The sequence below is a fragment of the Taurulus bubalis genome (genome assembly GCF_910589615.1).
Source record: "Taurulus bubalis genome assembly, chromosome: 13".
Taxonomy (NCBI): Eukaryota; Metazoa; Chordata; class Actinopteri; order Perciformes; family Cottidae; genus Taurulus; species Taurulus bubalis.
The window spans coordinates 1,597,878-1,625,285 of NC_136601.1; the positions used below are offsets into that span (position 1 = coordinate 1,597,878).

At 42.0% G+C, this 27,408-nt stretch overlaps 2 protein-coding genes across 2 annotated transcripts in view; both read right to left on the reverse strand.

The window, feature by feature from the left end:
- Positions 1-1,371: 1,371 nt before the first annotated feature.
- Positions 1,372-10,496, reverse strand: canx (calnexin; the record flags this gene model as incomplete). Its single annotated transcript, XM_079228967.1, has 14 exons — positions 1,372-3,011; positions 3,455-3,534; positions 3,617-3,749; positions 4,615-4,734; positions 5,165-5,380; positions 5,463-5,619; positions 5,716-5,829; positions 6,314-6,503; positions 6,723-6,915; positions 7,547-7,628; positions 7,720-7,861; positions 9,285-9,343; positions 9,426-9,499; positions 10,266-10,496. 14 exons carry the CDS (start codon positions 10,494-10,496, stop codon positions 2,946-2,948), a joined length of 1,857 nt encoding a protein of 618 aa, XP_079085093.1. The 3' UTR covers positions 1,372-2,945.
- Positions 10,497-17,189: 6,693 nt separating this feature from the next.
- LOC306745612 (alpha-1,3-mannosyl-glycoprotein 4-beta-N-acetylglucosaminyltransferase B) overlaps positions 17,190-27,408 on the reverse strand; it is a gene marked incomplete at its 5' end in the record, with an annotated part of 62,315 nt that continues 52,096 nt past the window's right edge. The window contains 5 exons of the mRNA XM_079228439.1: positions 17,190-17,456; positions 19,580-19,692; positions 23,634-23,721; positions 24,960-25,038; positions 25,382-25,575. Coding sequence (XP_079084565.1) covers positions 17,433-17,456; positions 19,580-19,692; positions 23,634-23,721; positions 24,960-25,038; positions 25,382-25,575 — 498 coding nt within the window. The 3' untranslated portion in view covers positions 17,190-17,432. The remainder of the gene's footprint in view (positions 17,457-19,579; positions 19,693-23,633; positions 23,722-24,959; positions 25,039-25,381; positions 25,576-27,408) is intronic.

Sequence of the window (27,408 nt, forward strand, 5' to 3'; positions counted from 1 at the left end):
CCATTTTACTCGGTTAGCCATTTAACAACAAGCTCATGCAACACCTGAACTGACTCAAATCTGTCTCAAACTTGCCATACTTCATCAAATTCACGGCCTGAGGAGGTCGACAAGCCTATTTTCACTCAGTCATAGCGCCACCTACTGGCAACGGGAAGTCAGTGTTATGTGATAAACTGCATCTGTTTAGATGACATTTACGTGATGCTGCCTACAGTTGATATAGAGCAGTATGAAGCATGTTGTCTAGCGCCACAGTGGCTACAGGAAGTGGTGGACTGTTTGCAAAACATCACTTCATGCAGGAATCAAACATCTAAATTTTGCACATTTTTCCGAAGGTCACGTGAGCCGGCGTACGGATGTCTGCAAAGCTTTAATTTCACTCCTGTATTTCACTTTTTCCATTCTTTCGTATATTTTTATCCATTATTTATCTACGTTACTCTTTTGCGATGGTGTCAGTATTCTTTCTTTTAGACTTTATTCTATTGTTTTTAACCCAATAACTAATAAAGTTCAATCTTATATCTTAATGGCGTTGTATGTTTAAATAAGGAATTAGTTTTGGCAACATGACACTTTCACAAAAGTATAATATTGAGATAAATCATATTTTAGAGAGCTACGTCCATTTTATATGATAAATGAATCAAAGTCACATTAATAATTAAAAACACCCGTTCAGCCTGTCGTTCAGTTTCCTTTTGGCCTTTTTATTCATCAAAACAAACTGACTGTTGACTGCGTGTCCACACACACACACACACACACACACCTCGGCTCCATCATCACAGTATTTCTATTCAAAGTTGGACCTTTGGCGGGTCGGCACCGGTCCACCTTCTCTACATAGTGCGTGTACATCGGAAACAGGCTGCAGGACCAACCATTTAAAGTTTAGTTCAAAACACAATGTCAACAAAAACAAAAAAGGTACAGAGTTACAGAGTCATGTAAAGTTTCACCAGCAAGATACAGTGTTCAGTCTACAGTCGGTTCAGCTAGGCAGCTTCAGCCAGACACAAAAATAATCTCAGACAGAAAACACGAGGAGACGATGACGAGTACGGCTGAAACGCATTCTGGACGCGCCCGGAAACACGGACGTCGTAATCTGACGCGTTCAGAAAAACAGCGAAGACGAGAAGCAGCAGAGCTTACAGCCAAAAATGCAACGAGCTCGTTTACCCTAAAAAAATAAAGAGGGGGGAAATGAAGGTTATGGAAGCGGGGACCTCCAAGTCCCTAAATCTGACCTCACCGACAGCCAGAGACCCGCCCACCTCCACCCGTCAGCCAATCAGTGAACCCCGACCCAACATCCACAGAACACGTATGACACAAAGAAGACACCACAAGGGAACGAGACCGGATTCATAGAGTTACTTCTCTTTTATCAAACACCTTCAAGAATCACAAATCCAGCTTTATTTCAGAATATTTCTTCTCCATCTTTAAAGATCTTAGAGCTGTACACTGAAGCCACAGGATTATTTATCGCTTGGTCACAGAAGTAAAAGTCGAGGGGGAAGTTTACAGGTTGTAGCTTCTTATGCATTATAAATAATCCTCAAAAAAAGGATTTCATGATGGATAAAAAATAAAAAAAGAGAACACATAATTCAGAATCTTTACAAAATTGATGATTATTTCTCATTTTTCCTAGCGATCACACTAGCGGAGACAAACGTTCTGTCCTGACGGCGGCGCTGAGGTCAAAGGTCAAGCGGTCGGTCCAAACTACGGTAACTTGTGACAACACGTTCTGACCGTTTGACAGTTCTTTTTTTTGGTCGACGGTCGTCAGAAGACGAAAACAAAACTAGCGCCATTTAAAATCCTTTTACAGATTTCAGCTCTGGTTTTATTTTGGAGGGTCCAGACCAGGAGGATCCGGGTCCACGACACCAAGACTTTAATTGGATTAGAGGAGCCGCTGTAGTGTCGGTTTGGACAAATAAAAACAAAATCTACACTAATTCTGACCTCTGACCCCGCCGCCAGGACATCACAACACAGTAGAAATACGGAGGAAACATGAGCGCTGTGTGTGGAGCTAACAGCTTTACAACAAAAACACAACTAAACGACTAGAAAAATGAGACATGAAAAAAAGAAAAAAAGGTTTCAGTGGCCATTCTTTTTAAATATTAGCACGGTGGCTAATCACTAGCTAATTAGAGCAATCTAGGACGGCTAACGAGCCAAATATTAGTAGGTGAATTAGCGGCTCGGCGGGCTAATTAGCTTGGTTGTTGGTAAGTAAATTATTCGGGGGCGTGTTAGCGGCCCGTTGTTAACGCTAATTAGATCGTGGGAGAATATATTATAATCGTAGTACAAGTATCCAGATTACTACCTACTTTTGAGCTAATTAGCAACACTTTTGGTGGGTTCATCCCTGATCGTCTCCCAGAAGGCGAGTAAATCAGTTAGCGGTTAGCAGGTGGAAGCTAGTTGCTCGTTGAAGGGTTATCGAAGCTAACTGGCAAAAAGACTTTAGTTGGTGTTGAAGGCCAAATTTCCAGGAGACTCGTGGCGAGTGTGTGAGAGCTACTCAGTCGGTAGGACGGCGCTCTGCGAGCTCGGGACGGCAGCCGGGACGCGCCGATCCCGCTCAGGTGGAATGATGCAGGAAGTTTTACTTAATCTCAATTAATCTCTCTTATAAACGAAAACAAAAAAAAAAAAATCCTTTTTTTTTTTTAAATCACACTAGCTCAGTCCTGTTCATACTGGAATCATCATCATCATCATCATCATCATCATCATGAGCAGGCGTCCATATGGTGGAGGTCTTGATTAGTTTCCCGTCGGCTTCGCTGCTTCCATGAGGATCCGTTCAGGCTTCATCGCCTCGGAGAAGACGGATAGAAGAGGAAGAGGAGGAGGAGGAAGGGGGAGGGAGGGGGTCAGAGGTCAGGGCTGTGGATTCAGAGGTATCAGTCCTTTCTGACCTTCCTGTTCCTGGGAGATCTCCGCAGAATGTCGTCATCTGCAGACGTCTTCTGCAGAGCGGAAAACAGGTTTACGGTTAAATTCATTCAGAATAAAAACATGGAGCCCAAAACATTTGGAAATTTGGTTTAAAGTCATGGATTTCCATTACAAACATTTAGTGAAGTCTGGGTGTAAACAGTAAAAAGTGAGTAATTGTAGTATTTAAACTAACAATAGAATACAAAGCATACAGTAAACCTTAAATGACTCAAATGAATGAGACAATAGTTTGATTAAAAGAATAAACATTTATATAGATGCCTGTATGTATGCCTGCTTATATTTTGAGTCTCTCTTTTAAAAGCATATTCATTATTTCAAACTCAGCGTAAATGAACGTCATGAACACATGAATATAACACATTTACATGAACACATGAATATAACACATTTACATGAAGAACCCTGTAAAGTCGTGTAAAATCAGCATCGTCACAACGCTCTTCCTCACCTCGTCGCCCGTCGCCTCCTTCTCTGCCTCCTCTTCCTCATTTTCTGCAGGACTTTCCTCTCCGTCATTCTCTTCTGCAGCTGAAAGATAAAATAAATAAAAGATGTTAAACCCGTCAGACCGACGGTGACGGACAGCTGAGCTCAGAGACGTTGCAGCTACCTGGACTGCTCTTCGCCGCCTCCTCAGCCTTCTCCTCTTCCTCTTCCTCCTCCTCTTCTTCCTCCTCCTTCACGTCGGGCTGAGCTTCGTCGGTCTTCTTGTACTCGGCCGCCGGCGCCGCCGGGCTCTTCTTCTGCGGAACACAAACATGGAAACTCTTCAGTCTTCAGTCTCAAGCGTTCAGAGTGCAGCATCTTCACTGTGAACCAGAGCTTTCACCCGTTTGCATTTCCTCTCCTCTAAACAGCAAAAATCTACTGGCAGGAATTTGTTAATTTGCTGCATCAGATAATTAAATAGAATACCGTCAAAAAAAAAATCTCAATAGTATCAGCAAATGACGCGTTACATCTTTTTTAAATGTCAGAAATAAGTAAGAAAAATACCTGAAAAATGTAAAAACACACGAAAAAAAATGTAAACCAATTACTTATCAAAAGGAAAATCAGCAGTGAAAATAGAAGAAGGTCACATGAGGTAAAGCATCTCCAGTACTAAAATCTACACACTGATGTTTTAGTCGTCGTCCGTTTGCGACGACGTTTCATGAAAACACGGACGTCTAAACTACGACACACACACACACACACACACAGAAGCACACACACACACACACAGAAGCACACACACACACCACCGCAGCACAAACACACACACGAGAAGCTACGCTATCGGCAGTCACCAGGCCTGAGGCGGCGGGTCGGTTCTTGGGTCCGGTTTCGTTAAACTCTTCCTGTAAGCTGGTGAGACTCAACTGACCCTGACCTGACCCCGACGACCTCTGTGGAAGTCACACACACACACACACACACACACACACACACACCAGACTGAGACACCAGGCTGCAGGACGGCTCGGAGAACAAATCCAGGTACTTCAACTTGGCATTTCTGAACTTTAAGTCAGCTCGCCTCTGCATTTCCCTCGAGCTATAAAGATATAAAGATTCTCCACCCAGCTAACCGTGTGTGTGTGTGTGTGTGTGTGTGTGTGTTACCTTGCCGGTGCAGCAGAAGACGATGATGAGGACGAGCGGCAAAGCCACGGTGAGCACGTAGACGACCCAGAGCCACGGGCGCTCCTCTGCAGCGCTCAACATCTGAGTCGCCAAACCGGGCTGCAAAGAAAAACAAAACATTAACACAGAAAACACAAACAGCAACAGAACTGTGTGCAATATATTGTGTAGTGGACTTGCGAAATGCAAAAAAACACAAACAATTGAATATCTATCTTTCTTCCCATTTGTTTTTTGACAAGATATACATACTTTACTCTAACAGACACTTTACATGACTGTTTGTCTGAGGACTTTATTTTACACTTAATTCAACATCTATTGCACCGTTGTTGTCGTTGATCGTCTCATGTTTGTGTAAACATACAAGGCGAATAAATGGTTCTGATTCTGAAGATAGCATTTCATATTTTTCCTTTAGGTCACAGCGCCATACTTTGTTTTTCTTAAATTAATTAAACATTCTTCCGACTCCAATTCATCCTCATTTCCTCGTCTAGCGCCGCCTATATGTTTATATTCCACCCACGTCGGCGGCGCCCTCGGCGGCCTTTTTCAGGCCCCAGCCGTCGGCGGCCCAGCGCTCGGCGGTGCTGCGGTCGTCGGTGATGAAGAAGTTGTCGAAGAAGATGTCGGCGGTCATGGACCAGAGCTCCAGCCCGACGGCGCTGAACGGCGTCATCCTGAACGGCTCCAGGTCCTCGAAGAACGCCGGGTTGGCGATCTTCCTCGGCTTCCAGACGCCCTGAGGACAGAAGAGGAACCCGTCGTCACCGGCGGTCCGAACGCCGCCACCGCACATCTCGCCGCAGAGGCGCCGCACTCACCTGGTAGTTGGGGTTGTCGATCATGGGCGGCTTCCACTTGCCCTTGTGGTTGGGGTTGTCGATCACGGGCCGCTTCCAGGCGCCGCAGCCGGGGGCGGTCTCGCAGGCGGCGTTGGGCACCTGAGGGGCCTCCCATTCGCCGTCCATGTCCTCGTCCCTGACGGGCAGGGAGCAGACAGACAGGTGAGCCGGGCTGGAGGTCCACTTACGAGTTAAAAATCAACCAATCAGAGGGCTCCGTGTCGACGCTCACCAGTCTTCAGGCTTGACGGCTTCGGGGTCTCCGATGTACTCGGGCTCATCGTCCAGCCAGCCGTCTGGTTTCACTGCACCTTCATCTGGGATCTGAGCTGGAGCATCCTCATCCCTGCAGAACACACACACACACACACACACACACACACCAGATTAACCACAGATTATAGCAGCAATCCGGTAGATAATCTCAGATCTCGGTCTGCTATCAATAATTTAACATGTTGTATACAAAATATCCTGTTTAAGTCTTCTACACTAGGAGCCGTGTACTTCAGTCTTCTACACTAGGAGCCGTGTACTTCAGTCTTCTACACTAGGAGCCGTGTACTTCAGTCTTCTACACTAGGAGCCGTGTACTTCAGTCTTCTACACTAGGAGCCGTGTACTTCAGTCTTCTACACTAGGAGCCGTGTACTACAGTCTTCTACACTAGGAGCCGTGTACTTCAGTCTTCTACACTAGGAGCCGTGTACTTCAGTCTTCTACACTAGGAGCCGTGTACTTCAGTCTTCTACACTAGGAGCCGTGTACTTCAGTCTTCTACACTAGGAGCCGTGTACTTCAGTCTTCTACACTAGGAGCCGTGTACTGACCAGTCTTCGGGCTTGGCGGCGGCCGGGTCCTGGATCTTGGGCCTCTCGTCCCAGTCCTCTGGCTTCTGGTCGTCGGGGTCCTCTATCTCGGCGGTGGGGTTCACGGCGGGCGTCATGTCCGTCAGCAGGCTGCCGCTGTTCACCACCGTCTGGTCCACCAGCACCTCGAAGGTGTTGTCAGGGTTCAACACTAGGGGGCGACAGAGGTAAGGATTTACACACCTGCACGCTCATTCAGGTGTATCTTAGTGTCTACAGGTGCATCTTAGTGTCTACAGGTGCATCTTAGTGTCTACAGGTGCATCTTAGTGCCTACAGGTGCATCTTAGTGCCTACAGGTGCATCTTAGTGCCTACAGGTGCATCTTAGTGCCTACAGGTGCATCTTAGTGCCTACAGGTGTATCTTACCCAGTGTGTACAGGTGAGTCTTCTTGTCGGTGTAGTACGTCCTCAGGTCAGAGTCGGGTTTCTTGGCGTGTTTTTCTTCGTACTCTCCGGTTTTGGGGTTTTTGTGTCTGAAGATGAAGTGCAGTTTGTATTCCTCTCCACATTTGTCGGGTCCGAACATGATGGTGTACGGAGTTTTATCCCCAAACACGTCCTGAACACAGAGACAAGGTTCACGACTGAAGTCTAAACGCTGCGTATCAAACCCTGAAGGCATCAGCAGATCATGTATAGCATTCAAAATGTACTTACAGTAAACATATTAGTAGCAGCATAACATTAGTATTCATATTTTATCTCAGCACGGTGGAACTAATTTAAAGATCTTAAATAAATTGGTGGTTTAACCCTTTATTTATAATTTTATAAACTCACTACAGGTTTCCTGTTTGCAATTAAAGCCGTCAGTTAAAAGTAGTAGAAGAAGCTTAAAATGTAAATTGTTATATACACATAAAGTACGTATTCTCTTTGCTTTACTCAAAGTGCAATCCTTTCTTCTGTGATTTTGTAAAAATAAATTAAATGGAAAAACAGAGGAAGGTTTTCACATTTGGGGGAAACCTTCCGTGTAAAGTTTCATTATTTGAAACTGCCGTTTCTATAAAACCCCAAAACCCACCGGCGCGACGGCAAAGCAAGTTGTGTTTAAATAACCGCCAGAAGCTGTAAATAAACATCATCGTCGTCACATTTCCCTCCTGACGCGTGACAAACGGTTTCGTTCCACATTTCATCAGAAACACAAAAAAGACCTGAAACTCTTTTTTTAGCGAGTCCCTCACCAGGTTGAGGTCGGCAGTCTGAGACAGCAGCTTCACGTAGGCGCCGCCGCAGTCGATCCCGTTCTGGAAGTTCACCTCGTACCTGAGCGGAGACACAAGAGCGGAGCGATGAAGACGAGCGGCAGGTGAAGGAAGCCGGAGCGATGAAGACGAGCGGAGCTTCTTCTTCTTACTGGACGATGAGCGGCTTGGTGTCGAAGCTGAACGGTCGCAGCAGCTGAGCGGAGATGGCGTGATGCTTGGCTCGAGACTTCAGGACCAGGCCGTTGTCACCGGGCAGCTTGCTGTCCTTCATCTCCTCCACCGACCATTTCCCTGCAATGACATCATCATCATCATCATCATGGTTGAAGTTACTTTTGCTGTAAAAACATTTGCAGGTTCACGATGAACTCCAGTTGAACCGACGTTTCTAACGTACTTTTACTGAAGGAATGTTTTACAGCAGGGGTCTCAAACTGGTGGCCCGCTACACAAAGCCAAAATCATCATATTTCCGGGCCGCAATTTTTTTTCATAGAAATTCAAACTACCCCTTAAAACACAATTGAAATTTTCTTAAAAAAAAAAATTATAATTCTCTTACATTTTGGCTCAAAAGGTCAAAAGGTGACCGCACATGACCGGGCTGTTCAGGATAAGAAGCAGCCGGTTACGCTGGCGGCTGTTTGCAGACTCCTTCAGGACGTGGAGAGTCAGATGCAAATGCAACTTATTGCCTTGCAGAGCAACAGGGATCTAAAAGCTAAATGTTAGAGGAAACCCAGACGTGACCGGACCATTTATGAGAGGATTGCTCCATCCTTCCCTCAGCTGACAAGTGACCAGTCTGGTATAATGTGCCTTTTTAAAAGCACAGATCTGAGAGAAACTCTTCTCGATCAGGGTTCTACTGTGACCTGGGTTCTACTGTGACCTGGGTTCTACTGTGACCTGGGTCAGGGGTTCTACTGTGACCTGGGTCAGGGGTTCTACTGTGACCTGGGTCAGGGGTTCTACTGTGACCTGGGTCAGGGGTTCTACTGTGACCTGGGTTCTACTGTGACCTGGGTCCTACTGTGACCTGGGTCAGGGGTTCTACTGTGACCTGGGGTTCTACTGTGACCTGGGTCAGGGTTCTACTGTGACCTGGGTCAGGGTTCTACTGTGACCTGGGTCAGGGGTTCTACTGTGACCTGGGTCAGGGGTTCTACTGTGACCTGGGTTCTACTGTGACCTGGGTCAGGGGTTCTACTGTGACCTGGGTCAGGGGTTCTACTGTGACCTGGGGTTCTACTGTGACCTGGGGTTCTACTGTGACCTGGGTCAGGGTTCTACTGTGACCTGGGTCAGGGTTCTACTGTGACCTGTGTCAGGGGTTCTACTGTGACCTGTGTCAGGGGTTCTACTGTGACCTGGGTCACCTGGGCAAGAAATAGAATAAAGTACAAATGTATTCAGGGATTAAATTTGTTGGTTCGGTGCAGTTTCAATAAGTTATTTAAAAAAATCTAATATGTTTGTGCTGTTAAAAGCTAATATAAAAATGTATAGAAACCGCTCGTTGCCTTTTTTGTTAAGTATGACGAAAATATGTTATTAATATGGCTTTAGTACTTAAACTGTAACAGTATTAATACGATGTGGTACTGGTACCTTTACTTGTAACTGGTATTAGTACTTTGAAGTAAGGGATCTGATACTTCCTCCCTCCCTGCAGGTACTTTCCGTGAGGACATGCATGTATTTGTGTACTCACCGTCGTACTTGGCGATGTCTTCGTCGGCGTCCTCCTTCATGGCGCTGGACAGAACCCACCTGAAAGCAACACAGGTGAGTTTAGTCCCCACACACCTGAGCAGAGCCAGCAGCTCTCACGTCTACAGAAACGGGCGTTTACCCGTCCAGGGTCCCGCGGTCAAAAGACTCGGCGATGAAATGTTCTCCCATGGGCTCTGGAGCCTTGTAGGTCACCTGGAGGAGGGGAGACGGGAACGAGATCATTTAATGAGCAACTACGAACTTTAAATGACGTCACATGTTCCACAGAGGGGTTTACAACAGGACGCCTTCTGGTGTACACACATGTAATAAACATCAAAAAGAGCTGAAAAGTGCGTTACAAAATCAAAAACACATTTAAAACACAAGCAAAAACTAAATAAACAATAGAATTCTGAAAAATACCACAAAAAAGGATAATAAAAACTATTTCAAGATAAAAAAATAAAACAAGTGTAAGAAATACTAAATAAATGTTGTGAGAAAAAGGTGAAATTAATTAAAAGCAAGATTTTTTTTCTTCGTGACATCCTCAGTATTACGTCGGCGGTACTACTACTATGTCGGCACTACTACGTCGGTACTACTACTACTACTACGTCGGTACTACTACTACTACTACGTCGGTACTACTACTACTACTACGTCGGCACTACTACTACTACTACGTCGGTACTACTACTACTACTACGTCGGTACTACTACTACTACTACTACTACTATGTCGGCGGTACTACTACTACTACTACTACTATGTCGGCACTACTACTACAACATCGGCACTACTACTACTACGTCGGTACTACTACGTCGGTACTACTACGTCGGTACTACTACGTCGGTACTAATACTACTACGTCGCTACTACTACTACTACGGCGGTACTACTACTACGGCGGTACTACTACTACTACTACTGCGGTACTACTACTACTACTACGGCGGTTACCAGGCCTACCTTCGGGATCGGCGGTGTTTTCGGGGCAGCTGGAGCTTCCTCCTGCAGGTCCCCCTCCAGATCCTCCTCCTCTTCCTCGGCTCCGGGGAGACTCAGGTCCAGCTCGTCCTCCACGTCCACGTAGTCGCCCAGAACGTCGTCCATGCCGTCCTCCGCCCGAGAGACGGGCGACAAACTGAGGCACAGGAGGCCCGCTGCCAGAAGGACGAACAACCCGAACTTCTGATCCATAGTCTGGGGAGGGAGGAAGAGGAGGGAGGAGGAAGAGGAAGAAGAGGAGGAGGTGGTGAGCACGTTTGTTTTTACCGTTCTATGTTCCACAACAGTTCAAGTCCCGGCTGCATTTTAAAGCTCTACAGACGTTTCTATAAATAAACTACTTCATTACAAACTCATCCCGCCATCATTAACACACACACACACACACACACACACACACACACACACACACACACACACACACACACACACACACACACACACTTAATGTGCGTCTCCCTGGACACCATCCATCGTCCAGGTGACGCTCCAGCACCCACGAGACACGCAACCTTAATGGGATTACCACACACACACACACACACACACACTCGGTGTGTTTACAGGTAAATAACAGACTCTATTGAACATTTACAGAACTGAAGACCAGAAGAGACGCTTATAATTCACTCATAATTATTGTTTCCTTCACTCGTCATGGAAGTTTTCTCAGGAAGGAAATTATAAAACCAACCACTTATATTATTATATCAACCACTTATATACATTTATAGTTTATAAATGTCTTTAAATAGTCTTAGGCTCAAATTGTTGTTGTCTAAATCTTTTAATTTCTTTAATATATTTTTCTTTATTAAAGAAATATTCTTTTTTTTTACTGAATTATTGAAGATGAGCACCAATCTACTTTTCTGCAGTGATTTATAAAACTGAGAACAATAAATGTGTTTAAAACTAAAAGCATTTGGTCATAACCTGAAAATAATGAATTATTTTAAATCTATTAAATGAAAGATGCGTCATGAAAACAGGCAGATAAATATCACCTCTCGATTAGAAGATAGTAATCCTGTAGACCTGTGTGTGATAATCTGATTAGCAGCAGGATTAGCATATCCAGGCTAACAGGCGCTAGCTGTTAGTTTAGCATTAAAGCCGCCTGGCCGACGCCCACGAGGCGTTTGAGGGAAAAGTAATTATAAAGAAGTGTACAATTGTAAATAACTGAAGCGCTGAATCAATAAATGTATTGATCCTTTTATGCTATGCAGATAAACAAAAATGTCTGTTTGTCATAATCACAATTTTACATATTTGTTAATGAAATAATCCAGGTGGTTTGCTAGTCTCACTTTTATTAAGACATTAGTAGTCGATCTGACATTATAAATAAATAAATAAATATAGTCATTCTATCTGACATTATATATAAATATAATCATTTAAAGGCGGTGTTTTATAAAATTATAAACACATAGTTGCCCAGTTATATTAATAAACTGCTGAATTTTACCGTTTCTTTTTACCGTTTTTTGTTATCATTTATTTTATTTATTATACATTTTACTGCGATTCAAGTATAAAAAAAACATGAAGTAAAATATTATTTTAAGTGCTTTCTAGCAGCTGGTTTAATCAAAACAGGAGTGGTGGAGGACTACTTTCAGAGGCAGATGAATCCACATTTGGTGCTCTGGATGAGTTATTGTTTGTGGGATTGAGTTTATATATAAATAAATGTCATTTTGGCGACATCATGTTCCGGTAATAACCTTTTAGAAGCTCTCTGATTGGCTGACATCAGTGGAGAGAACCCAGCGAAGTGGAAGTTCTCCCTCAGACTGAAGGTCTGGATTTACAGCGAGTCAGTTAATCTGATATTAAGAGTCCGTTGAGCCTCCAGGACATCTGCTGCTGCTCAGATCCAGCGTCTGATAACAAACTGGTTTCCAACTGGGTTTGATGGGATGGATGAGGACTCCAGTATCATAACAGACGGGTTACTATTTAAACAGAAGTCAGCAGCGAGGAGTCTCGCAGGTCACGGAGCAGGAAATATAAACACGGGATGACTAACGGAGTCTCAACCGTCAATGTGTGACTCATCTGCTTTACACCTGAAAACACTGTTTACGCTCATGAAGTGACCAAATGACTCACTTCCCTTGATATAGATATTTGTATTTATTTTGTGTGTATATATATATATATATAAATATAAAAATTAAAAACAAATAATCTTAATATATAAAAAATAATCTTATATATAAAATTAAAAATAAATATTCTTAATAAATATAATTTTTTTTAATATATATAAAACCGTAATAAATAAATATTCTTTAATATGAAAAATCATAATGAATATATATAAATTCTAGGTCTGAACGGCAACATTTTAGGAATAGTTTATTTGAAATATTAACATTTCAATGAAAATTAAACAATTATTAAATCTGTCATTACTGAAACGAAACCATCAGTTTCATTACAGACAAATTAAGATTTTTACAAGTTTGATTTATTTATACACAAATAATAAATTTACTTACTATGGATTTCATGCCTCATTTTTTTTCTCCGCAAAATTTATAATTTTTCTCGACTTTTCTCAAAACGCAGAAGTACCTTCAGACTTCCTAAAATCCATACTTTTTTCCAAATCCATAAATTTGCAGATTTATTTGGATTTCATTGTCGCGACTGAAGTTCATTAGTCTACATGTTATTAAAATATATTCTTTAAATGAGTACATTTCTTGGCATGCGAGCTTAAATGTTTTTTTACTCCAATACTTGGAGCCAGTTTGCATTTGAATGACTTCAGATCCCTGAAACCACCAGAGACCGGATCTGATGAGGTCATGAACCCAGAGAACCCACAAGAACCGGGTTCCGACTGTAAAAAAAGGGGCGGAATCTTTAACCAAAAGTTTCTGTAAGAATATCACCACTCTTCAGGAATATAAATCAATTAGTCACGGGAGCGTTAATTACCGCTTCCTGCTCCTCGAATGGGAGGTTTGAACTGAACGCCATTGTTGTTGTGTTTTCTTTTCTTATTTCAGACCCTTGAGTCGCTGCCAACATCCCAGAATGCATTCAGACAGGTTCTGTGTCGGCATCACGTCGACCTGAATGAAGACTGTGTGGACGCCCGTGGCGCGTTTAGAAAATACTTTTAACATTTTGTTTTAAGAGGACAAAATGTACTTGAATCAGAGGAACAGGTAAAATATTGATTTAATGACACGCAGAATTAATCAGTTCAATCCAGTTTTCTTAGGAGGCTTTAAGTAAACGTTCAGAAAGATAAGCTATTTAATTAGTTAAATTAGGGTATGATGCAAAAACTTAATTTCTCAATTAACCACTAATAACTACTTAAGTACAATTTTAACAAGCGCAACATCATAATGTCTTTTATTAGCTTTTGAGTTGAACATTTTTATTAGTTTAAAACACATCTCATCTATTGTACTTGTTAGTTTCAATTTGTTTACAATAAAACATTAAATTATTTAAAAATATATTTTTTTCTAGATGTCTTGAGCATCATTTTGTTGCTTAAACACTCAGTGCAATGTTTGAATTGTAGATCAAACGTTTCATCACATTTTTTTAAGTGATAAATAATAAATAAAAAGCAGCTTCATGACATTTGAAAAAACTGGTTCCCACAAACTGCAGCCTCACATATTTAACATTTTTACATATTTTATACCCTTATTAACACATTTGTAATCACGTTTACTGAACAGTATGGCTTATTTGAGTTAGATGCATTGATGAATGTTTCCCGTTTGAGGTTTTAAAGGTTTAAAGGTTAATAAAAAGGCCCACGCAGGATGCTAACATGCTAGCTGGGTCCACCTGTAGTTAATTAGCTTCAGTTAGCTGCTCGTGCTAACGGCGCGCTGGACGCGCAGATATCCGCTTCTAACGGATAAAAAACGGACGACATGTTAAACCTTAGCGTACGGAGAGTATAAATAAACCGACGTGTCTTCTAAAACCGCGGCTCTCTCGCCGTGTTCCCCGGGAAAAAGTGCCGTTTATCGGTCTCTTTACTCACCTCGTTGGATGTGACCGCCTGGGAACGACTGAGGAGCGTCACATGGGATAGTAGAGAGCACAAGCCGCCTCCCACCGGCGCCGCTGATTGGTCGGCACTGTGGAACGTTTGACGTTTCCTGTCAACTGTCAACAGCTGATTGGTCAAAAAAGGGGGGAGGGGGGGATCTCGGTCGCAGATGACAGAGCCCACCCCTCCTCCCGGAGCAGAACCTCGTGGACAGCGTTGATTGGTCAAGCTGTCAGGGGAAGTGCTCGCTGATTGGTCAGAGCGAGACCGACGAAAAGGAACTGCCAGACGAAGATTCTATGAGGAAAATACCAGAATCTTCTTTATTTTATCGTTAACGTTCAGCTCCTTTTTGTACTCAAATTAACATTTATATACGATGTAAAACGAATCATAATATTATTAAAAATGAGGGTAAAGATGTCATCCGTTTTGAACACGATAAATATATACATATAACACTGAAATGAATGTAAAAGTGATAGTTTATATGTGCAAAATAACAAAATTACCCCCCATGCACATCATCACCGTAACAACAGTTACGCACCTGAATCCCCCTAAAAACACACACGTTTTATTTTTGTGTATTCTATAAGAGAGCCATGCTAGCTGTTCCCACCTGCTCCAAGCCTTTATGCTAAGCTAAGCTAACCTGCCTCCAGCTCTGCACTTAACACATACGACTTGAATCCATCTGAGCGTCTCACTCTCATTTTCCACATTTTTTTCTTCTAACTACTCCTTTAATTCCCCCACAATTCAGTGCAGAGCTTGGGGAGTCATGTGACCTTTACTGATGTGACCCATGACCTCATTACCCTTTATTCGCTTTAAAAACGTCCTTGACCCCCATTATCCCCCTAAAAAAATCCATATTTTTAAATCGGGTGGATGTTTCTATTTCCACACGTCATGAAAAGCTCATAAGGTGCAGCCACAGAGCTTCACCGGTCCAGTCAGACGTCAACGAAGCAAAACAAACCACAGCTTGAACCTCTTCAATCTTACCGCTGACAACATGACTTTTATTGTGAAGTCCACATTTGTGAGGGCCATTCTAAATCACTTCCTGTCCCCTCACTGGGTTGTTTATTTCTGCATAAAGTTGACATAAATGCATAACCTCGCAGCTTCTTCTGCGATTATTCGTCTTTCGTCGCAGTGATGTTGGGATTTCATCATTTTCTCTTTGAAAATGATGACATTCACAGAAATCAGCCCCCCAAAAAATAACATAGCCGGGACATCAGAGAGCTTTCATAACAAACAAGCAGAAAGAAACAAATCATTTAAATTTCTGTCTTTATTACAAGTCACAGATTGGATAGAAGCTGAAGATCATTTAAATAGTTTTATCTAAAGGATACAAAAGACAAACACAAGGTTATAGCAATGCATTCCAGTGCATCTACAAAGAAAAGACGACTCGGGATGTTTCCTGAAGCTTGAAGACGCTTTCATCTGAAGGTTTGATCTCATGGAGGAGCTGGAAGAAATGTTTTCTTTAATCCTTTCATTAATAATAATGAATCAATAAAATAACTGAATGGATTTGTTCATTTGAAGGTGACTACATTTTATTTGTTCTGTTTTTAAAACAGGAAAGTCCCGTAAAACCATCGTTCGGTTTGAATTTATTCAGGATCTGAAACCTCGTTAATCATCTTTCTGGAGGACACGTGGACTCATTTAGTAATTGATGGAAACATTTACACCCTTTGAGAACCGACAACTGAACCGAGGGAACAAACTAATAATACAAATAATAATCTGAGGGAACACAAAGAGACAAAAGACGTCTTTACGGAGAAATTAAAGTAAACCTGAAGTCAACGGGACTGAAACTGGATGAAAGAAAGAGAAGAATCTCTGGTGCAGTAAAGTACAAGAGGAAACTAGAATACTGTGGAGTACATTAAGAGTACTGGGAAGTAGAACAGAGTATTGTAAAGTACTGAGAAGTAAATCAAAGTACTGTGCAGTAGAACAGAGTACTGTGAAGTGCAATAAAGTACTGTGAAGTACATTAAAGTACTGTGAAGTACATCAAAGTACTGTGCAGTAGAACAGAGCAGTCGTCTGTGAAAAGGCCTCAGTTAACTTAAAACTAAATCAACTTTAAAAGACTTCTTTAATTAAAAAAGTAAAACACCAACCGCCGGCGTCGTCGTCATCAGTAGTTTTCAAGCCACACAGATCTGAGAAGGCCGAGGTCGCAGCAAAGGATTCTGGGTACTTTGTCCGGGGCTCGTTTCTGCTCTTCGTCCTCGTTAAGGCAAACCTCTGAACCCCCGAGCAGCAGCTACACACACATCGACACACTGAGGGGCATTCATATGGAAGTGTGGTACATCTGAACATCTCTATGCGTATATGCACGTACACGGTTACTGTGGGGGGGGGGGGGGGGGGAGGGGGGTCCAGACCAACCGTCCAGGGGGGTAGAAAGATCCAGACCAACCGTCCAGGGGGGTAGAAAGGTCCAAACGAACTGTCCAAGGTGGTAGAAAGGTCCGGACCAACCGACCTGAGGGGGGGTTTGGTAGAAAGGTCCGGACCAACCGTCCAGGGGGGTAGAAGGGTAGAAAGGTCCAGACCAACCGTCCAGGGGTAGACAGGTCCAGACCAACCATCCAGGGGTAGAAAGGTCCGAACGAACTGTCCAGGGTGGTAGAAAGGTCCGGACCAACCGACCTGAGGGGGGGTTTGGTAGAAAGGTCCGGACCAACCGACCTCTGAGGGGGGGTTTGGTAGAAAGGTCCGGACCAACCGTTCGGGGGGGGGTGGGGGGGGGCGGGGGGGTGTTTAGAAAGCTCTGACCGTCTGCCGATAAGAAAGAGGCCTTTGAGTCTGTGGGTTTTTGAAGCAGCAGGTTTAGAGTTCCCAGTGTTTTCAACATCTACCTTCCCGTATGTACACAAATACAGATTCTTCACTAACAGCATCACGAGAGAGCAACCGGGAGTCTGATCTCAGTCTCTGATCCACACGCAGCCCTGCAGCGGCGAGGTTCGGCCAGACGGCGGCGCTGTGGCACCGCCGGTGTGAATCTGGTGAGCAGGGCCGGAGCGAGGAGGTCTTCACTCGGCTTTCTTTATGAAGATCTGAGTCAGGGGAGACCAGAGAAACCAGTAAGAAAAATATATATCCATATTTATATTCAATGATTATACAAGTAGAGGTACAACGGATCATCAGACTCACGGTTCAGATCATAAAATATACTTTCTCTTTTAGGTCTCTGCACACGACAATATTAATTATTGATCCATTTTAACAGATATCTTTGTTGTTTGATTATAACAGCTGGTCTACAAGGATCCAGAATATTTATTGTCACCATCGTCCCAAAAATAATTTTAACGCTCTGCAGTCAGTAAATCAAACATTCTAAATGTTATAATTTGTTATAGTAATTTATAGTTTTTTTAAAATATATATTATTTGTATATTCATTATTAGTGTTAAGGAAGTGTATAAATGAGCTCAGAGCTGTCAGGAAGTTAAACATCATAATGCATTTCTAATATCTATTTTATATTCATGTGAAAACATCTGGATTTATTCTAGTTTATCACCAACACTACATTTTACTAGATTACATGTGAACGCACCATGAGAACGTTTTTATTTACCTTCAGCCAGTATTCATTTTCACTGAGCAGAGCCTGAACACATCATGTAACTGAAGTGAACCTCCACTGGTTTTTCCGTTAGCGGTGTTGCTAACGTTACTAGCTAACATCCACGATGTCCTGATCCCGTTTTATGTAAAAATTGGAGGATAAAACTGTATTTACTCTGTGATGGTTTTATTAATCTGAGGCGGATCCAACGCTCTGTTACATCACTTAAAAAGCCTCTCAGACTAATGCCTTCTTTAAAAGGGTTTCATGGAGGCAGAAAGGTCAACGGTCAGGGGTCAGGCCTGAACTAATCCGTTCACACCGGCGCTACTTTGAGGCCCGTTTGCTTCAACCAAAGCAAAAGGACATTTTTTTGACAATTACACTCGCAGTTGATTTGGACCTTTTGAGGTTTTTAAGGATTACGTTGTCGGGCTGATGTGAATGTGCAGAGGAACCAGACGTTTAGAGGTCGTTCACTCATCTGCAATTATTTTTGAAAATGTCTACAAAGACGGAATTAACATCTGATGTTCCTCGAGGACCCTTCACAGCTCACCAAGGGCCACTGAAGGAGACATGGAAGACGTCTCTATAACCTCAGAAATGTCTCGTGAAGCTCTTCCATCGGGAGACCGCCTCAAGGACTCCTGGAATCCCATCAAACAGCAATTTCAAGCACTCCTAGAATCTTCCACAACACCCTCTGACTTTCAAGGAGGTCTGGCACCACGGGAACCTCTTCAAGAATTCTTCTAACCCCCCCAGAAAAACTCCTTGAAATCCTCTTACGCATTCCTAAAATGGCATTCCTAACAAACCCTCCAGCCTGGTCTTGGAGACGTGAAGCTCTTTGAAGTCCCTGGAACCTTCTCAAAGACACCAGCACCCCATCATACACAACCCTTTGACAAACACTGTACTTCTGGAATATCTGGAACACCCTGAAGGCACCTCGGCTACCCCACCAAACACCCCTCGGTCCTCCTGAACTGAACACTTTGGATCTCGACATGGAAGCTGGAACATCCTTGACAGCCAAAGGAACCAGGATCTGGGGATGCTGGGGACCCGATTAAACAGTCCCTGTTTGATCTCCTCAGAGGCCCCACCATGGATCCATGGAACACTAAGAAGGACCGCCAAGAACCTTGAAAGCATCCTCCAGCCCTCAAGCGTAATCGAGGCACATCAGAGGCCTATCAAGCACCTTTGTCACATACATGGATGGCTGGTCACTATTAAGGACCTCTTGAACCACAGCATCACTGAAACACATCCAAGTCTCTCCAGGATGCTTGGAACCGCATCCAAGACCCAAGAACCCTCTGAGTCTCGATCCAGAACCTCTGAAACCACTTCTTGAACCTCCAAAACTCTCCTGGAATCTCCTGCTTAGAACCCCTTCAAGAACACTTTTAATCCTCAATGAAATTTCAACAACAACTTCTCCAGGAAACCCATTAAACAGAATAAAAGGAATCGAGAACCATCTTCCTCAAGGATTTCTTTTACAAGGTTCACTAAGACACTTTGGATAACAAAATAAGTTGTTGTGGGTCACACTGGTTTTACTCTGGTTCCGGTCCAGAAGGTCTCACCTCGCTGAGGATGACCCAGACCGGCGAGTCCGTCAGCACCGTGAGGCGCATGGCCTCCAGGGGCCCGAAGGTGGGGTCCACCTCGCCCTCCGCGATCCCGTTCTTGAACGTTCCTGGAAGAGATGAAGATCAGGGAGATCAATGAAGCTGATGGACCGGAATCTGTGGCGCTTTCTTCACTTCTAGGAGTCTGTTTCCCAGAATGCATTGTGACCACTAAACACAGTTTCTCCAAGAAGATTAAAGGATTATCTGATTTCTGCTCAAAGACAAAAGTGGCAAGTCTAGTACTTAAGTACAACTTTGAGGTACTTTACTTTATTTGAGTATCGTATTGTCATGCCACTTTCTACTTGTCTGACTACTTTTATCTGACAGCTTGACATACACATTAAGTAATGTTCGTTAATAAATGAACCTCTGCAGTAGTTTGTACAAGTAAAGCTGGAACCAATAGTCCATTCATAATTTAAATAGTTCGATGGTTGGAGCTATTTGGGCAGAAAAAACATTTGCTGGTTCCAGATGTAATAATGTGAATGTATTAGTAAAAATGTTAATAATGTGAATGTATTAGTAACAAAATTAATAATGTGAATATATTAGTACAAATGTTAATATTGTTAACGTATTATAATATAAATAATAATGGTACTAGTAAAAATGTTATGAATGTGAATGCAATGACAATAATGTTAATCATGTTCATTTATTAATAATGTGAATATTGCTAATGTATTAGTTATAATGTTAATGTGTTGGTTATAATGTTAACAATGTTCATAACGTTCATGTATTGGTAATAATGTTAATGTGTTAGTAATAGTGTTGATAATAATGTATTATTAACTAGTAATATTGTTAGCAATGTTATTAATGTATTAGTAACAATGTTATTAATGTTAATGTGTAGTAATAATGTTAATAATGTATTAGTGACAATGTTATTCATGTTAATGTATTAGTAACAATGTTATTAATGTTAATGTGTAGTAATAATGTTAATAATGTATTAGTGACAATGTTATTATTGTTAATGTATTAGTAGCAATGCTATTAATGTTAATGTATTAATAACAATGTTATTAATGTTAATGTGTAGTAATAATGTTAATAATGTATTAGTGACAATGTTATTCATGTTAATGTATTAGTAACAATGTTATTAATGTTAATGTGTAGTAATAATGTTAATAATGTATTAGTGACAATGTTATTATTGTTAATGTATTAGTAGCAATGCTATTAATGTTAATGTATTAATAACAATGTTATTAATGTTAATGTGTAGTAATAATGTTAATAATGTATTAGTGACAATGTTATTAATGTTAATGTATTAGTAACAATGTTATTAATGTTAATGTATTAGTAACAATGTTATTAATGTTAATGTGTAGTAATAATGTTAATAATGTATTAGTGACAATGTTATGAATGTTAATGTATTAGTAACAATGTTATTAATGTATTAGTAACAATGTTATTAATGTTAATGTATTAGTAACAATGTTAATGTGTTGGTTATAATGTTGACTTTGTTCTTGGGTAATTTGAGCAGATCCACATGGTTATTATTGGGATCCATGAGCTGATGTGTTCCTCCGTTATCTTACATTCATAATTCTCCATCAGTCTTCCTGCAGCTCGGTGGAGGTTTGGGTAACGGCACCTTCAGAGCCGTAATCCCTTTGAGGATTTACTGACTGGGATTACGGTGCCGTCAGCGATGCTTTCAGGTACGAGTGTGTAATCCCAACAAAGAGCAGCGTCTGGGAGGGTGTGCGTGTGTGTTATTGTTTATTTCGGGGTATTATCTGGTGTTAATGTGGGTATTATGGCTTTCATTCAATATCATAGACATGTGCACAACTGCCGGAGAGCTTTTCTCAGAACCGGAGATCACTCGGAGACGACGACGAAAATAAAACACAGATGTTAAAATAAATTGTCTGTGTTGGACAAATTTGTCCTGATGAAAAGGAAAAGTCAATGAGATTCATCCTCTGGGGAGAATGAACTTGTGGACCAAATGAGCTTGCTGGACCAATTTAAAGGCTCTCCTACAGCCAATTAAAAGAATATCAAACTGAGTAATTCATCAGGTATAATTTAATGGACTTTGTGTCAATCATTTATCCATTAATAACCCTGTGAACCTGCAGAAAGGCCTCAAAAAACCTCTGGTGGCCATAAATAAAACCATGATTAAAGCCCCTTAAATCTGGACTTCTGTTAAAGGTAATTTAAGGGATGAAATAATGTGAAGTGAGCTGTTTCTGTGCCGGACATCTGAAGGCAGGCCGCTGAAATTAATAGAGTGAAGGAGAGTCGGACGGATCGATCCGCCGACTCATCTGAAAAATTGATGAGCGGAGATAAAGAGCTGCTGGTAATTTATGATGTCAGATTAAAACGTGCCCGCCTGCACTCTCCTCCCCTTCACATCTTTTTCCTGACTTTCTCCAAGTGGATTCAAATACTTTGGACTGAATCCGCTTCATTTGTTCCCATTGTTTTGTTTAAACCGGAGAGCCTGATCCCCAAATCCAGATTAAACGGGATTATTTATTCATGTATGTGTAAGTAAATGCACAGCTGCAAAATGTAATATTATATCTCAATATTGATCATGTCATAAGCAGCTAAATCCTTGATTCATGGGCAAAATTGTGTTTTGTGAGGTCACAGTGACCTTTGACCTCGAAGTTCTAATCAGTTTATTTGAACTTTGTGCAAAATTGACTAAATATTCTTAATTTATTCATTCATATATGCAACTGTTAAAGAAGTATTCAGATATTTAACTGAAGTATAAGTACTTTAGCACACACAATCCTGCATTCAAAACCGCACTGAAGTAAAAGTATGTACGTATTATGTAGTTATAGGAAGTATTGATGGATCAGTAAAATGTTTCACTATGACATCTGATGTTTCTGGATTAATATTCCTCATGCATTCATGTGTATGTTGCTTTATAACTCCTTTATAACCTGTTTACTCTCTCTCCGAGATGTAGACGAGTAAAAAGTACAACAAGTACCTCCGAGATGAGGATTCTGCTAAAAGCTCTTCTAGTGATTCTGTTTTTACTGTCAGAAAATCAAGTATGTTCTCCCCAAAACAGTGAACTTTACGTCATCGGCCAAACTTGTAAATGTCCCACAAAACCCTTCAGAGTGTGTGTGTGTGTGTGTGTGTGTGTGTGTGTGTGTGTGTGTGTGTTTGTGTGTGTGTGTGTGTGTGTGTGTATTTCCTGTTCGTCCTCATTGCTGCAGGAAAACAAAGGAGAGGAATGTTGTCCTGCATAACTTTCCTCTCGTTAGCACGCGGGTCGTTAAGCTCATTATGAGACGTCTCCAACTGTCTTCTAAACCGAGTTATAATCCGTCATGTTGACTGTCTCACAGACTGTACGTCATATTTATTTATTCATTTTCTCCTGAGAACACAAAAGAAATCTAGAATTTGGTCGTATGACAAGTCAAGATAGACAGTTTACATCCATGTTTGTCCAAAATGTCATTACTTCGTCATTTTATTCTGCAAAGACATTTGTGTGAAAGTGTCATAATTAGCAAATCAATTCCTAAATGATGGAAAATAGGTATTTTGTTGGGGTCACAGTGACCTTTGACTCCCAAAATCTAATAAGTTTATCCCAGCTGGTAACCTCCAGTGATGAAAAGTGAAGTCTATACTTCATGTATTAAAGCTGCATTCTCTCTCCTGACCACCAGGGGGCGACTCCTCTGGTTGTATAGAAGTCTATGCTTCTTGTGTTAAAGCTGCATTCTCTCTCCTGACCACCAGGGGGTGACTCCTCTGGTTGTATAGAAGTATATGCTTCATGTGTTAAAGCTGCATTCTATATACTGACCACCAGGGGGCGACTCCACAAAATAATTAAACTATTTACCGGCATTTTGAAAACTAAAGACATATTGTCATTATAATCAATATATGGAGTTCATAGCTAAAGAAGAAAATACCTCAGTGGCACTTCAGCAGCTGCTGAGGGATTTGAACCCGCGGCGTCTCGTTAACTCACCTATTCTGATGAATCCATCTTCTGTCCGATGGTACTTTGGTGTTTTCTCTCTCCCCTCCGTCAAGGCCTCTTTCTCCGCCTGAATATTCTGGAAAAAAACCAGAAACAGAACCTCATATTCACTATGAATGATAATTCATAATTCTTTATGAAGAAGACAACACATGACGCACAGGTAGGATGCTGGTTCTGTTTAAACGTGATATCTAAAAGCTGCTTTCAAAAATACATAAAACAATATTCTGTCATTTGTTTCATTTTGGCTTTCAAGTATCTTGAAAAATGTGAAAACAGTATTCACATCTATGAATGGATGAACTGATGGAGGGATGGATCATGGGTTGTGGATGGATGAATAATGGATTATGGATGGATAACTGGAGGGAGAGGATGATGAATGGATGGATTATGAATGGATGGATGAATAATGGATTATGGATGAATGGAGAGGGTGATGGATGGATGGATGAATGAATTAATGAGTGGATGGATGAATTGACGGATGGTGGATGATATATGGATGGAGGGAGGGATGGGATGATGGATGGATTATGAATGGATGGATGAATAATGGATTATGGATGAATGGAAAGGGTGATGGATGAATGAATTGATGAATGGATGGATGAATTAATTGATAGATGATGGATGATAGATGGATGGATGAATGAATTGATGGATGGTGGATAGATGGATGGATGAATGAATTGATGATGATAGATGGATAAACTAATTGATGGATGGATGAATTAATTGATTGATGGATTGATGATTGGATGAATTGATAGATAGATAAATTAATTGATGGATGGATGAATGTTCTGATGGATGGATGAATGATGGATGTATTGATAGATGATAGATGATGAATTGATTGATGGATAATGGATGATAGATGGATGAATGGATGAATTAATTGACGGATGGATTGATGGATGGATGAATGATGGATGGATTGATAGATGATAGATGGATGAATTGAAGCATGGGAAATTCATATTTTCCATCTCTATTTCTTCCTCCCTCCCTCGCTCCTCTGCTCAGGTTGGTCCCAGCAGGAGCTCCTCTTCCTCCCAGCAGGAGCTCCTCTTCCTCCCAGTACATCTCCTCCTGTCCTGCTGGGAGCTTCAGTCTCACTAAGCATTTGCCTCACAGTCGACCACAGAGGAGGAAGATGATCCTTCACACTGCTTTCATTTCTCAGAGGCGACACACTGGGTCTGTTCTCAATATGAGATCCAGACCCAGCAGACATGGCCTCTTAGTTAAGTTACTGGTTCAGTTACTGGTTCAGTTACTGGCTCAGTTACTGGTTCAAAGACTCACGTCGAATGGCAGAACCTCCACTGATGTGTTGTAGAGTTTATCTCCCGGATGTTCAATGTTCCCGCCCCGAAAGAAATACCTGAGAGAAGAAGGACAAAGACAGGAAAGGTGAGTTTAAAGTATTATAGAGTACTTTACTGTGATTGTATGTGTGATCTGTAGTACTCTGTACTGTTCTTGTTTCTTTTAGCTCAATTTGGCATCGTCTGGGACCCTTCATACTGGGTAACCTCTTGTACCCACAGTGCCTCTCTAAGCTCTTGTCCCCTTGCTGCCCTTGAGTCCATGTAACGCCCTACATACCCCCTTATTACCCTGCAGTTCTCTGGAACCTCTAGTAATCTATGGTACCCCCATAACTGTTGGGTATCATCTGGTCCCCTCACACTCTCATAACCTTGGACCTCATACCATGTACCAACCTCTCGATGCGGACAGGTGTGAAGAATCGTATCCGTATGAAATCCCCCGCTACAGGTGTGAAGGCCCAAAAGAAGTCCTCCCCCAGGTAGGCTTTCTCCAGGGTGAAGTGCTGGTAGGTCTTCAGGCTGGTCGTCACCTCCGCCAGCGGGTTGGCGTGACCCTTATGGAGGGTCTGTTTCCCAAAGTCCTTGTCCTGGAACACATGTAGATATCAGGGAGTTATGTTCCACTGTGTGTGTGTGTTGCCTCTGGCGACAGCATTGTGCACTGACCAGAACATGACATCATCCTAGACCAGCCTTCTGCACAGACTGGTATCAGGGCCAGCCTTGCTAGCTGCTGATGACTAATCCAGTTTCAGTGCACATTCACTAAAGATACAAGCAAGCAGAAGAAGCATGCCTGCTATTTTGATCCACTTTAAAAAGGCTTTTCTTTGTTTTCAGTTGGTCCCGAGTGACCGAATGCAGATCTACAAATCATTTTCTCGTGATTTATCCCGGTGAACAGTTTTAAGCCTCATTAAACTTACGAGTTATTCTTGTTCTGCCTCTTTTGGGGGATTACTTTAATTAAATATATAGAAAAGCAATTGAGAGAAAATTGAGAAAAATGAGTTCCCTGCTCACTGTAAGAAACAAAAGGAGGAAGTAGTGGAAAGAGAAAAGTTGTGTTCCAGAGACGTTTCTCACATTTAAACAAATCTCTTGACGTGACTCTCTCCAGACCAACAAACCCCACTTCCACTTTCATTCTTCCAATTTAGCTTTACAATCTCAGGGATGATTTTCCTCCTCGACCCCGGTGAGGGTAACAGTGTTTAGCCTCCGTCCGCACACGGCTCCATGCCGGCCCGGCCTCGGCGGTTCAATCTCCACATCAAGGAGGCGCTGGTCCGGAGACGGCCGGATCAATATCCAATCGATTGGACCAGATTGCAGCAGCGGTCGGCGGCGCGGCTAATATCCATCGCTCTTGACACAGTAATCAGAGGCGAGCTGAGACCTTCCTGCTGGCAGGAGCCGGAGCTGCCACCGCTGAGAGATGCTGCAGTTTGTGTTGAGGCTGCGGAGGCTTTCAATCTTCATCTCTCCGGAGACGGAACCTCTGTTTCAAACCCAGTAAACTTCAGTCTGACAGCTGACCAGTGCAGAGAGCTTTGCTCTGCAGCTGCAGCTCAAATACAGCCTTTTTTCTCCAAAAGTTCCCTTGCAGCAGCCCAGTAATCCCAGAGCATCGGTGGATTCTGTGGCTCAGATTTGCATCCAGTGCTGACGTTCAGCACCAATGTGGGACGTTTACTGACAAAAACATTAATCTTTTCCAAACCCTCACAACATGCTTTAAATATCCTCCACCGTAGGATATTTTGCAGGACTGTGGTTCACACGTTTGTTTCCTCCCTTTACTTGTATCTAAGAAAAGCTTACCTCCCCATACCTCTATTTTTTCACCCTAAAATAAACTACAAATCCGTGAACAAAATCCTCAATTTGAATATTGTGCATCAGCGTATTAAATGAGAAAGAAGCTTTCTATAATAATACGACCTTTCAGTTTCTTCAACATAAATAAAGTGATGGCAGATTATTTTTTTTAGGGACGCTTTGGGGTTATTAGAAATGTTTGGATCATGCAAGTCTAAAACAATCCTACCACTGGAATAATATAAATATTATGTAACTATATAACTTATGTATAATTGTGCAGAAATACCAGGTCCAAGCAGCATGCGGCCGACTAAGCCTCCTGTTTTAGAGGCAGGGGTAAAAAAAAAAAATATTTTTCAATGATTTATGGACAGACTTTTGTATAAATAATCCAGTAATCCAGTGCGTTATTATAATTTTAATGTGCAAATCTAATTTTGACAACCTGAGAGCAGATACATCCTGGTTACCACGGCTGTGAGGCACGCACAGATATAAGGACAGTACATGTAAAAACATCGCCACTGAACACAAGGCAACAGTTTTGCACACAATAAAACTCCTGTATGTTTAATTTATACTTCAGAGAGTTTAAT